Source organism: Myotis davidii, unplaced genomic scaffold, assembly GCF_000327345.1.
Source record: "Myotis davidii unplaced genomic scaffold, ASM32734v1 scaffold854, whole genome shotgun sequence".
Taxonomy (NCBI): domain Eukaryota; kingdom Metazoa; phylum Chordata; class Mammalia; order Chiroptera; family Vespertilionidae; genus Myotis; species Myotis davidii.
In genome coordinates, this window is record NW_006285939.1 from 2,292,227 (window position 1) to 2,306,631 (window position 14,405).

Genomic DNA, 14,405 nt, shown 5'->3' on the forward strand with positions numbered 1-14,405 from the left:
ACAGAGAGAGAGAGAGAGAGAGAGAGAGAGAGAGAGAGAGAGAGAGAGAATCTCCTACTTTGCTGAAAAAGTCTAAAAGAAGACATCCCAGTAGCAATGAGCATACCTAGTGCCCAGATCTTGGTATCTAACACCATTCCCCTTAAAAGGAGCAGGACTCCTCAGGGAAATGCCTGATTCCACAATAGGGACAGGACAGGTACAAGATGAGTTCAAAATATTTTTCTACACCAGAAAGTAAGGATATGTTAAAAAAAAAAAAATGGTGGGAGAAAGAATTGGTGGGAATGTGTCACATGGAGACAGGGACCAATTTGAAGAAGCTCCCACTAGCCACATCTGGATGCTAAGTACCAAAATATTAAGTACAGTAATAAATTACAAACTACTGAAAAAATATGAATTGCTGAGTCCACACTGATAATACATAATAAACAGAGAAGAGGAAGGAGAGCTCTTGCTCAGGAGAAAGCCAAAGACTAATAATCAGTAAGTTGGAGAGACCGCTAGAATGAGATAATCCTTTTTTTGCAACCATCATGGCAAAGATTGGATCCAGCAAAAATCATTAAAGGATGCTAAATCTACAGTAAATTTTGTCTTCAAGTGTCTTATTAGCTACAAGAAAGGGAAAAAAATCCAAAACCTACACAGTGGAGAGATTAGACAACATCTTTACTGGATGATCAAAATTAACATCACCAGTGGGGTCAGATGGCCATCATGTGCCTAAGACACTATCACCTGTGCAATGCTCTGAGCATGCTGAGACTCAAGCTAATCACGAGCAAACAGCAAACAAATCCAAGGAACACCGTATTCTTAAAACATGTCGATGACAGAGAAGACAAAGAGAGCTGTGGAAACGCTCCATATTCCAAAGGAGGCTACAAGTCATGACAACTAAATGTAATATCTGTCTCTAGACCCTGTACTGAAGGGCAAAACGGCTATCCATGATTTTATTAGGCCACTTGACAAAACTGGAACATAGATGATACAGTAGATAAAAATATTCAATCAAGGCATAATTATGAAATTAATAACTATAATGTGTTTTATATAAAAACTAAAGGCCCGGTGCACGAAATTCGTGCACTTGGGGGGAGTCCCTCAGCCTCACCTGTGCCCTCTCGCAGTCTGGGAGCCCTCAGGGGATGTTCGACTGCTGGCTTACTCCCACAAGGAGCAGGCCTAAGCCGGCAGTCAGACATCCTTAGCACTGCTGCAGAGGTGGGAGAGGCTCCTGCCACCACTGCTGCGCTGGCCAGCCATGAGCCCGTGTCTGGCTGAATGGCGCACCCCCTGTGGGAGTGCACTGACCACCAAAGGGCAGCTCCTGCATTGAACGTCTGCCCCCTGGTGTCGGTGCGCGTCTTAGCGACCGGTCGCACGGCTGTTTGGTTGATTTGCATACTAGCCTTTTATTATATAGGGCATTTTACTCTTTTTTAAAAAAAATATATTCTATTGATTTTTTACAGAGAGGAAGGGAGAGGGATAGAGTTAGAAACATCGATGAGAGAGAAACATTGATCAGCTGCCTCCTGCACACCCCAATTGGGGATGTGCCCACAACCTTTGAGAGGAATCAAACCTGGGACCTTTTAGTCCGCAGGCCGACGCTCTATCTTTCAGAGAGGAAGAAGGAGAGAGGGAGATAGAAACATCAATGATGAGAGAGAATCGTTGTTTGGCTGCTTCCTGCATACCCCACCCTGGGGATTGAGCCTGCAACCTGGGCATGTGCCCTTGACCAGAATTGAACCCAAGACCCTTCAGTCCACAGGCTGACGATCTATCCACTGAGCCAAACTGGCTAGGACAGAAAATATTTTATTCTTAGGAAGCACAAACTAAATATTTAAGAAAAGGGGCACAATGTACATAACAAGCTCAAATGATTCAGAAAAAAATTATATGTGTGTACATATATGCATACATATATACACACATATGTATGTATATACACACACAGAGAGAAGTGTGTGTGTGTATAATTTTACTTTTTGTAACTTTTATGAATTCAAAATTATTTTCAAGTAAAAAGTTTTAAAAATTAAATAGGAAGGAAAAATATTTTTAGGTTAAACTAGTAAATTTGATATATTGAGTTTCCCCAGAGTTGAGAAAGAATATAAGACACTATACCACAGGCGAGATTCTAAAATACCAAAGTATTTTCTAATTTACAAACTAATATTTATTGAGTATCCACAACATGACTAGGCCTCATTAATCTCACAGTACTGAAAGCAATTAATCTCAAAATATAAATGTTTTAATTAAAACTGCTCAACCAACTTGTGCATACATTAAAGCTTCAATACACTCAATTTCAAAAGGGTCCTAATTAACCTTAACTACACATAAATGGAAACTAATGAATCGTCATCTTCCTCTACCAAGAGGTATCACTTCTTACCTCTTAATTTGAATGAGAATTTAGCTTTAAGTATTTCCTATTTAAAACAGAGAGAGGCTGGCTGGTGTGGCTCAGTGATTGAGCATTGACCTATGGACCAGGAGGTAACACTTCAATTCCCGGTCAGGCCATATACCCAGGCTGCAGGCTCCATCCCCAGTAGGGGGTGTGCAGGAGGCAGCCAATCAATGTTTCTCTCTCACACTGATGTCTGTCTGTCTGTCTCTCTCTCTCTCTCTCACTTTCTCTCTCTCTCTCTCTCTCTAATCCTCGCCCTCCCCCTTCCTCTCGCTCTAAAATCAATTAAAAAATGCTTCACAGGCCATTTTTCCCCAGTGGACAGGCTCTTAGAGATAAGCCTGACAGAGCTACCAAAAGGAGGCCAGTTTCTAATAAGAGACACCAAGTCACATCACGTCCTTGAATTCACATCTATTTCTATTTGGGTGCCCACTGTGACATAAACATGTGTTGGACAAGTTGAGCCTGGAGACAGGAGCCCTAGTTCAGCCGTCACCCTTCTCTACCGATCAGCTCTATGACTTTCACCAAGTCAACTCTCTTTCCAGCATTTTCCCCAGCTATGCAATGGAGGGCAGATCCCTAAAGACTCTGAATGTAGAATTCCATAATCTCTGCTACAATTTTTCTCCTTTCATTGGCTTTTAGACTATAAATTTACAAATAAATTTTTCAGAAATATACATTACTCTTGACCTGAGATGCATCAGTAATCACTAACAAAATATTATTTTAAACAGAATTGTCTTTAGGCCCCACTAGGCACAACATCCCCAAGGCCTTTGTAAATTGAGAGAATTGTGTCCTCGGAGTGAAGTGAACTCTCTTGCATCACAAGTCTAATAGGATATGTGGACTGACTCCAAGTGTGATATAAAAGCATCAAATTCTAACTTCAAGCACAAGTAGGTGCCAAAATAATCATTTAAATTAACCTGCAGGGAGCTTGGTTTTAATTTTCTTTTTGGCATCGATGTTAAGCTATGAAAGAAGTTCAAATAAATATAACATAAAAAAAAAACACAATTCACAGTGTCCTCCTGCATCAGATGAACCAAATAAAAATTGAGTAAAATGATGGATATTCGTACCTAGGTGTGGGTTGTAATATCAGCATGCAACATTAGTAACAACTGCTAACAATGAGCTCCTATCTCATAGCATGTTGGACGGTAAGCACAAACTCAAGATTTACAATGATTAACTCACTTAATCTTTACAAAAACCAAATAAGGTAAATATCAGTATTATCTCCATTTTGAAAGTAAGGAAATATAGCCACCAAAGATTAAGTAATTTGTTTAAAGTCATAGAGCCAAGAAGGAGTGGGCTGAGAGTCGCCCTGGCAGTCTGACTGAAAACCTCCCGCCCTCACACTATGCTGCCAAGCTGCCCTGTCATTCTGGTCTACTCCAAGCAAATGTACCAAACGCCAGTCAGGAGAACTGCCTCCGACTGTTTATGTTATTTGAATGCACGCTGGCAAGCAGGCTGAAACAGCGCCATGTGCAAGTGCTGCTACTGACGTCCTTCTCATTAACCCCAGCTGTTTTGTTAGCTCACGGGCTCGCTTATCTGAAAAGCTACCAGCCCACAGGCTTCGGCTCACTCTTCCAGGCCAGCTCCTATTCTCTAATTGGTCTTGTCCTCTGGTGCGGTTCTTAAGATTTTTAATCTTGACACCACCTGCCCCCGCCTCCAATCCCCCAAAGGACATAACTAAAGGCTCAATTGTTGGTCCTTTCATTTGCTTTAAAAGCTCTCTCTCTACAAGAATTCAACCACCATCTCTAGAATGCCATCTCCAAATCTAGATCCAGATCCAGAGTTTGGCCAATAAATAGCAAGAGCACAGACACTGGGCTCTTGGGCATCAATCCTGCTTTCAATCTCAGCACTGCCACTTGATATCTTTGTGACCACAGGCTAGTTACTTACTCCTCTATTCCTTATCACACATCTAAAGCGACAAATAAACCTACTGAATAGGCTGTTATGAACTAAAGTAAGAAAAGCGCTTAGTACAATTCCTGGAACACAAAATACATTCAACATGTTTAACAACAACAACAACATATACTGGTTTTTGAGGATGACAGACCAAATCTGAATGTGGGCTCTGACATTTACTAGTTGTCTCTTTTGAACAGTTTATTAGCCTCTCTAAAAACTTTGGTCTCCTCATCTTAAAATGAGGCTACAAACTGAAGGGTAACTATTCAAATTAAAGAACAGAATGCAGCATTTCTTAAACCTGTCTGATTGTCAGCAACTCCTGGAGTGAAAAAAAAAATCCAAAAGGCATTTTCCAGATTCACTAACTCAGTGGCATCTTCCAGGTGCTCATAACAACTATTCCGCTACCGTATTTGCCGGCGTATAAGACGACTGGGCGTATAAGACGACCCCCTAACATTTCCACTCAAAATACAGAGTTTGTTATATACTCGCCGTATAAGACTACCCCCTCTTCCGCACACCTTCCACACACCAAATAAAAGGTAAAACAATATCAGATTTGATTTTAACATTTTAATTTATATTCAAATGCTTATGACATGCAGGAAAACTGTCACAAGGCTGTATGTAATCAAACATATACATAAAACAGTGCAAGTTTATTACCGGTAAACATACCGGTAATTCACTAAAGAAAACACACTCTATAGACTGGTACCGTAGATGCTTCTCAGGAACACAGGCAAGCAGCCCACAACCTAGAGGGACTGTCAATGATAGAAGTAAGATAACAAATAGAGGGAGAGAGCAAGTGCCGGGCAAGTCCCTAGCAAGTTTGCTGGCGTGACAGTTTCACCTTAAAAGCCTTCAAACTCCTCTTCATCATCTGATATTAAAAGTTCATCAACGACATCTTGGTGCCATGATAGGGATGATAGGGGTTTGACTGGTCGACATTTTCTATGCTGTACTGTACAATGGGGCAGTATGGTGGTTGGCTGTTGGCTGTATACTAAGCCTGATTTGATTGGTCCCTGCTCCCTGTTTGCCCGCCCTGTCACTATAGCAGTCTGGTCCACCCTTGCATCAGCATCTCCCTGGGACCTCACTAGTGCGCAAGTGCGAGCTCTTCAACATTCTAACAGGCACCATGATAGCGCAAAATCGCGAATCTTCAATGCATATGTAAAGAAATATACGGTAACCCGAATTTACCACACTCGCAAAATCGCATAACAGCCGAGCATACACCCAGCAGCGCTGCTGATGCCTGTACGGTATGTGGAATGAAGTGGGCGGGCATCGGGAGGCCACTATGGCACGGGGCAAGCACTATGGGCAGTCTATCTGAAGTGTACCTGGCGTATAAGACGACCCCCCACTTGGAGGCATATTTTTCAGGGCCAAAAAATCGTCTTATACGCCGGCAAATACGGTACCTCTAGTCACTACGAATGCAGTTATCATACAAGACCCCATCCTAAGCCCGGATCCATAGAAGAGAACAATGCAGAAAGATTAAGAAAGGAATGCTTATCAAGTGTGTAGGTGCAAGGCTGTGAGATAAATGGAGAGTATGATGTGTTCTGACAAAAGATAACAAAGAGAAGAGGAACCTGTGGTAGACAAACTGGGGTGAACTGGCCCATAATTCTATTTTTCGACCTTCCATTTCTAAGTAGGCACCCCTTTCCCACTTCCACAACCAGACCTCCCACAAACGCCAGCCAAAGGGATAGGCAGGCCAACCACAGCATGGTAGCAAATGATTTATCCAGCATTGTCCTGGTTCCAACCTTTTCTAGAATATTGGTTTTTCTGGAGTTTAGCTAGCTTGATTCCAAAATAGCAAAATAACTAGTAAAGATATCATTTAGGTTTGCTATAAATGGGATATAAATTATGAAAGAAAACAAATTTATATACATTTCTATAATCTCAGAAAACTTTGTTTAATGTAAATATATAAATATAAATATATATATATGTATATAAATATATATATATATATTTGGAGATTTGTATTCAAATTGGGGAAGACACAAGTAATTTACATGGGGTGTTTAGGAAATAATCAAGTGAGAGACTGGTTATCCTCTTAACGTCATTAGGGGATGTGTTCCGTGTTTAATGACTCCCTGATTACAATGATTTGGTCCAAGGGAGGGGAAGCTGATCCAAGTTGGTCAAATTAGAATATTTCCACAGAATTTTTAATTAAAGGAGTCCCCTTTACCTTAGGGACTCAACTGCAATACTGTAGCCCTGGAACTATTCGGTCACGGCTTCTGCCATGTGGAGATGACCAATGCAAGAGAACGAGGCCCATCATCTTTAAACAACACACACGAAAGGAAGCATCTGATCTCAGGATGCCAACTCTACACCGCCTCTCAGCCACATCAGCCAATAAAATTCCCTCTCATACTTAAGTGATAAGGTACACGAGTGTCTTTTGTAACTGAAAGAATCCTAACACAGAACTATTTTGCAGGGTGGGGGAGTGGGGTGGGTGAGAAAGGGGGATTTTTGTGGAATAGTTAGCACTAGAGTGGAGTCTTAAAGAAAAAGAAATTAGCCAGATATAGACAGTTTAAAAATATGCAAAATGGAAAAAAATGGGCAAAACTGTAATCTAACGAAAGGCACACAGAGGTTGTTGAGTAAGTTTGTTAAATAGAAATATTGTATTTGCAAGTCACTTTTGGGTAGTGAAAGTCAACATCAAGATACATTTTAATTATGCTAAACTAGCAAAGGCATAGTCTCCCACAAGTTAGGTAATACAATATGGAGACATAAAAAATAAACACTGAAGGAAATGCAAAAAGAAATAGACAAAAACACAATAAAACAAAAAGAACTTTAGTCACCACTCTATTGTTCTTGCTGCCCTCAATCCCATCACAAAGCAAAGCAACAAAATCAGAATGATAAAGGTCTGATCTAATGGTGTAGAATCTAATAGACACAGAGTAAGTGCTACACCATTCAGAGGCAACTTTCAACTGCCAACATAATATCTGCAACAACTGACTATGTTAGGCCACAAATAAAAGCTTAAAACTCTGCAAAAAGTAGAAATAATATTATCTACATCTTTGAATACCATGCAATAAAATCCGAAATAAGGGATAAAAGAAACATTAAAAAACACAACAACCATTTAGAAATGGTTTTAAATTACCTCCTAAAAATCACATGGGTGCCAGGTGGTACACTTAGGGCAGGAGCCCTCTCCACAGTCTCCACTGAGATGAGATAAATAAAGCATCAAAAAGCCACATTGCTTCCACCTTAATAATAAGAAAAGGCCAAGTGAGCTACAGAATCCTAACTTTTCCTGAGTCTACCAGGGAGCCGAGTTTGCAAAGTAACTGAAGTATGACAAGCTCCTTTCAAGACAAGATGAGACACAGACAGTATAATTTCTGAAAGAGCACAGAAAAAAAGAGGTGGCCACCATAGAAATGGGTAAGAATAAATCAAAATGTTAAAAGTCAAGTATGGAGTGAGGGGTCACTTTGGAACAGCCAGGAGCCCCCAAAATAAGAAGAGTTCACGGTCACTCAGAAGCGTTTCCGCAGGGTGCTCAGAAAGATGGGGGATCAGGGGGAGGACAGAGTGCCCCTTTGATCGCACCGGTGTGCAGGAGGCCACTGGCTGCTGCCGGGGGACAGGCACCAAGCCTTTATTCTTGTATTATTATTTATTAATTATTGTATTCAAGCAAATGATTCAATAATTATTCAAGCAACTAAAGGGGAGGAATGATCAAAAATTCTCTCCAGCCCTAGCTGGTTTGGCTCAGCGGATAGAGCATCGGCCTGCGGACAGAAGGGTCCTGGGTTTGATTCCAGACAAGGAATCTCTCTTCCCCATGTCCCTTCTTTCCTATCCTCTGGTTGCCTGGGGCAGAAAGTTGTTAATAAGTGTTTGTTGAATGAGTAAATATGTGAAAAATATTCTCTTATTAGCTATAAGTATATGACAGCAGTTCAAAATTGTTTTTATAAATTGCAAAACTCATATACAATTGGACAACACACATATTAAAAACACTTTTGCCTATTTCTGAGAAATACAAGTTTAAGGATTTACATATCCCCCCGTTTCCCCTCCTTTCTCTTGTAAGGTAGGGAGAGCACCTGATAGGTCAGAAGAGACTTCATGAGAGGGGGAGTGAGACCTAGGGACAGCCAAGGATGGCAGCAGAGAACGTTAACATTGGCCTGTGTTTAACTGCTCTCAGGGGGGTTTAGCTCCCAAATTTGTGTCACCTGTCAATACTCTGAATTGGATGAGAACCTCTAATTCTCTATGTACCTGCTCTATCTCCCTAACGTGAGTTCATTAGCAAACATCTTTCTTGGTGCTCTCCTCCCTTGGAGATTAATTTAGGATTTAAATGTCCCTTTGTTCATGTCTGTGATGTGACCAATGAGAAGGTGGGCTTATAAAAGAGGAGCTTATACTATTCTGATGGCTGACTTGTAAAAATTGTAATATGATTGACCTATAAAATTATATTAGTTTTAGGTATACAACATAATGTTTCGATATTTGTATATATTGAGAAATAAATGATCACCACTGTAAGTATAGTTAACATTCACCTCCATACATAGTTACAAAAATTTATTTTCTTGTGATGAGAACTTTCAAAATCTACTCTTTTAGCAACTTAGAAATATACAATACAGTATTATTAACTATAATTGTTATGCTGTACATTGTAGCTCCATAGTTTATTTATTTTATAACTGAAAGTTGGTACCCTTTAAAACAAAATACATATTTTTATTGATTTCAGAGAGGAAGGGAGAGGGAGAGAGAGAAACATCAATGATGTGAGAGAATCACTGATCAGCTGACTCCTGAACACCCACTACAGGGGATCCAGCCCACAACCCATGTGCCCTGACTGTGAATTGAACCATGACCTCCTAGTTCACAGGTCAATGCTCAACCACTGAGCCACACTGGCCAGGCATGGAAGTTGGTACCTTTTGACCCTCTTTAGCAGTTTCAACCCCCACTCCCACTTCTGGCAACCACCAATCTATTCTTTGTATGTATGAATCTATGAGTGTTTTTTTGTTTTGTTTTTAGATTCCACATATAAGATCATATGCCATTTGTTTTTTTCTATCTCATTTATTTCACTTAGCATAATGCCCCCAAGACCCATCTATGTTGTCAGAAATTTTTTGTTACAAAACCAATGTATAGGAGAGGCAAAAGTAGGTTTACAATTGTTTGTATGGAAAAGAATACAATAATTAATAAATAATAATACAAGAATAAACTGTGTTTTGCATCCCCATAATTATAAACCTACTTTTGGCCCACCCTTTATGCTCACAACAGAAAAATACAGATTGAAAAGAAAAATAACATCTATATCACACAACTAGAGACAATTAAGTTAATTTTTTAAAAAAAATTTTATTGACTTTTTTACAGAAAGGAAGGGAAAGGGATAGAGAGTTAGAAACATCGATGAGAGAGAAACATCGATCAGCTGCCTCCTGCACACCTCCCACTGGTGATGTGCCCGCAACCAAGGTACATGCCCTTAACCGGAATCGAACCTGGGACCTTTCAGTCCGCAGGCCAACGCTCTATCCTCTGAGCCAAACTGATTAGGGCTAAATAAGTTAATCTTTACATACAGATAAACATAGAGAATCTCAAATGTGTGTATCATACTTGATGCTCATAGTTTAATTTAAAAAGTGATTTATATTACATATACAGCACATTTCCCCCCAATTTGGCAGATTCCAAAAGAATCCTTCCATGTCATCAGTTATATTTCAGCAATAGATCATAATGGCTGCATAATATTTCATTACATAGATGTACCATAATTTCTTTCTTTTCAAAATTAGTTTTAGTAAATAATCCCTTGCTGAAGGACACTATAATTACTTCTAATTTTTTTAATGATTATTCAAGCAAATAAAGGGGAGGGAATGATCAAAAAATCGCTCCAGCCCTAGCTGATTTGGCTCAGGGGCTAGAGCATCGGCTTGCGGACAGAAGGGTCCTAGGTTCGATTCCAGACAAGGGCACATGCCTAGGTTGCAGGCTCAATCCCCAATAGGAGGTGTGTAGGAGGCAGGCAATCAATGATTCTCTCTCATCATTGATGTTTCTATCTCTCTCTCCCTTCCTCTCTGAAATCAATAAAAACATATTTTTTCAAAAGTCACTCCAAAGTTTTAAATCTCGATAATTGAGAAAATGAATTACATAGTGAAAATCTTTAAATACTATACTTGATAGTCACCAGCAGAAGCAATCTGCAGTCTGAAAAGCTTTATGCCATAAAGAAAGAAATGGAAGAAACACATTTATAAAGCTTCCTAAATGGTCCAGCACAAACGACCAAGGCTATGGCAGACGTGGCTTCTGGATTGATGATACAAATGCACTCATTCATTTCACTTCAAAGAAAAACAGAAAAAAGTGTCTGTCATAAGATCAATAAGTCCAGAGTGAAACACAGGTTTCCTCAAATTCAGGATGATAAAGAATTTCATAAAATAAAACCTATAGACTTCAAAACACTGAAAATAACATGAAATTTTTGAGTTGATGAAAATGTGGGCAAAAGTCTTTAGAATAAAAAAATAGAGAAGATTTTTCTAAATACATCACAAAACTACAAACATGTACAAATTAACTTCATATGACAACAACCCAACAGGCTGAAAATAAGTGGAAAAAAACTAAGAAAAATACCTGCAACATATGACAGTCAAATAATTAATATTTCTTAATATAGAAAGAGCAAATAAAAAATCAAAATAACTCCTTACAAGCTAAATGGGCAGAAGACATGAAAAAGCAATTCACAAAATAAATAAAAATGGCCAATAAACACATGAAATATGTTGAATTTCAGAGAAATTAAAACGATTGACAATCTCATCTTTGTGAGCATGCCTGTGCAAAGGAAGACCAAGTAAATCAAAAGGAAATTTGCAATAAGTATAAAAATACAAACATCTTTTGAGTCATTAATCTTACTTCTAGGAATTAACCATAATAAAACAATTATATGTAGCATATATAATTATATACTGCAGTATTGCTTTTCATATAAGATAAAGAAAATAAATCAACTGTGTACAATGGAGAATTGATGAAATAAATTAAGGTACATAGGTACATACAGCAGACAAGCATTTAGCTATAAAAAATGTCAACAGCAGGTCTACATTTGTTGGTGTTGAAAGCCATCCCTGAGACTGTAATGTTTTTAAAATGAGGCAGTTTAGAGCATAGACTATATGGTGTGGTCTTATTAATGTCAAATGGTTACATAGATTATTACATAGAAGTATCTGAAAGGGTGGTCACCAAAATGTTAACAGTAAACCCTGGTGATTTTCACAAACATAAGGATAATTTTCTGAATTTAAAATATAATAAGTGTGTGTTTTTTTAAAGTATATTTTTATTGATATCAGAGAGGAAGAAAGAGGGAGCGAGAGATAGAAACATCAATGATGAAGAGAGAATCATTGATTGGCTGCCTCCTGCATGCCCTCTACTGCAGATTCAGCCCACAACCCTGGCATGTGCCCTTGACTGGAATCAAACCCAGGACCCTCCAGTCAACAGGCTGACACTCTATCCACTGAGCCAAACCAGCTAGGGCATAAATGTGTTATTTTTTATAAAAATAAGAGATTCATTTATGACAGCTCAACTCTTTTACTCCCAACAAGATGGATTTTGTCTATCTCTCCTTTGGCCATCAAGGCCAGCTGGCCATTTAGTGTTTGCTTTGTTTTCCTGTTAACTTGATAAATGTAGTAGAACAAAGACTCTGTCTGGTCTTGGTCCTGGGTTCGTAGCAGAAGCTTCAGAAGCCCTGGGAATTTCCTGAGTGCCAGTATCTTTGTTATGAGGTGACTCCTATTGGGCCCCGAGATAGCTTCAGCATTGGGACTTTCAGCCTTTGAACTTCAGGGAGTAAACAGAGGGTTGAAAATGATGTGGCCAATGTCCCAATCAATGATGCTCATGGAGGAAGCCTCAATAAAAACTTTGGACACCCAAGGTGCATGGAGCTTGCTGGTTGGCAAACACCTTGATGTGCTGGGAGAGTGCCCTGACACCACAGGGAGCGGGCATGAGAGCTTTGTGTTCTCTCCCAGATCTCACCAGTATGTACCCTTCCTAATAAAGTTGTAATAGTGCCCTCCTGGCTCCGTGAGTCACTCTACTGAACTGTTACATGAGGGGAATCGTGGACACCTCTCAACTTGTAGCCAATTGGTCAGAATTGTGTGTGGCCTGGAGGACACCCACCCCCACCTCAGACATTTGGCTAGAGTCTGAAGTAGGGGTGGCCTTGTGGAGGACTTCGCCCTTATCCTGTGAGGTCTGCACTAACTCCAGGTATTTAATGTCAGGATTGCATTGCAGCACACCCAGTTGGTTTTGGTGTCAGACCAGTTGAGTTGACAAGACCAGTAACCATCCTAAGTAATGATATAATACTATTTTCTATAACTAATACTTTTGAGAGTAGAGGACATGTCATAATCTGGTAAATGGTCAAAAGCTTTGTTGATCAGGTTTTGTGATTTTTATACACAAACAATAAAATTCAGGAATTGTTTATCTTTCTTGGGTACCCAAATGCCTCCTTATCTATGCCATCCATGCAGCTCTCCCAAGCATTACTCCCATACACTGTGCACCCCTAGTAAAGCACTTATCACTGTGTGCTGCATTTGCCTATGCCTCTCTCTCATATGCTAAACTGTGAATTCCAAAGCAGGAGCCACATATTAACTACTTTTATATTCTCAGAGCCAGCCAGTGCCTGGTCTTGAGCATGGTTTTGAGGCCAGAAACCTCAGTATCTACCTTCTTGTCTGTCTGGGTGATGCCCAATCTTGCTGGGCCAAGAGCACAGCAAATGCCCCATAAGTTTGGTAAATGAATGACTGAGTCAACAAAACAGCTCTGAACACTCATAAAAATCACTTCTGTGAAAGAACATGGCAGATCAGAGAAATAAGTAACCTCTGAAGGGAAACAGTAAATAAAAATAAGATTCCTTTAAACACAATAAGAAAAAAGAGGATAGTGTCAAGTATTCTTTTTCTCCTCTCTTAGATCTTTGTGGTCTTTTATTATGATAGAAAATCAGTTTGAAGGACTAACTTTTCTCCCTAGTCAGAATGCTATTATCCTTCTTATAACAACGTGTCTACTCACCTTTTAATCTCGCATCACCCCCAAAGGCACCACAGCCCCAGTTTCCCGTGGCCACTGCAGAAAGATTCTCTGAAGAAATCCCAGGACGGAGAAATCCACAGTAAGCCTGCAGGATTAAACAAGTATCAAAGCACATGAGTGACTGGGCACCAGCAGTCTTTCTAACTAGATGGACTGGAGCAGTATCCATTAGCAAGCTTATGTTATCGCTCTATTTTTCCTTAGGGGACAAAATAAAGGGAAAAACAAAAAGTTGTGGGATTATACAAGAAAGAGAGTAAGAAATGATTAATTCTAATACTTATTTGCTTTGATGCTGGGCAAATCAAAGCCCTAAAGCCAGGGGTGAGGAACGTCCAACCTGCGGGCCTTACCAGCCTTGCGACACCATGTGCTCGGCCCTCCAAGGCATGAGGGGTGAGTTAACTAAATGTTTGACCAAACAGAGCAGGCTAATTTTTAAGTTGATAATTTTGTATGGCCTGAGAATGATGTTATAAATATCCAAATGGCCCTGGGCAGAAAAAAAGGTTCCCCACCCCTGCCTTAACCCAACATGGGCCTCAGTTTCTTTTTTCAATTCAAAGATATAGAAATGAAAATATCAGGGACATTTCAAGAGCTGATAGCATCACAATGACACACTACCAGGAACTAACTAAAGATAGGAAAGGCATGTGAAACACTGCTTTATTTGAAGGCCTTTGATCACCATTTTTTCATTAAGGTAAAGAGCAATTACTATTATGTTTTC

General features: G+C 39.6%; 1 protein-coding gene across 2 annotated transcripts in view; it reads right to left on the reverse strand.

The window, feature by feature from the left end:
* PARG (poly(ADP-ribose) glycohydrolase) overlaps positions 1-14,405 on the reverse strand; it is a 188,577-nt gene that overhangs the window by 4,115 nt on the left and 170,057 nt on the right. For both annotated transcript variants that reach the window (XM_006757138.2, XM_006757139.2), the window contains exon 16: positions 13,652-13,757. In XM_006757138.2, coding sequence (XP_006757201.1) covers positions 13,652-13,757 — 106 coding nt within the window. The remainder of the gene's footprint in view (positions 1-13,651; positions 13,758-14,405) is intronic.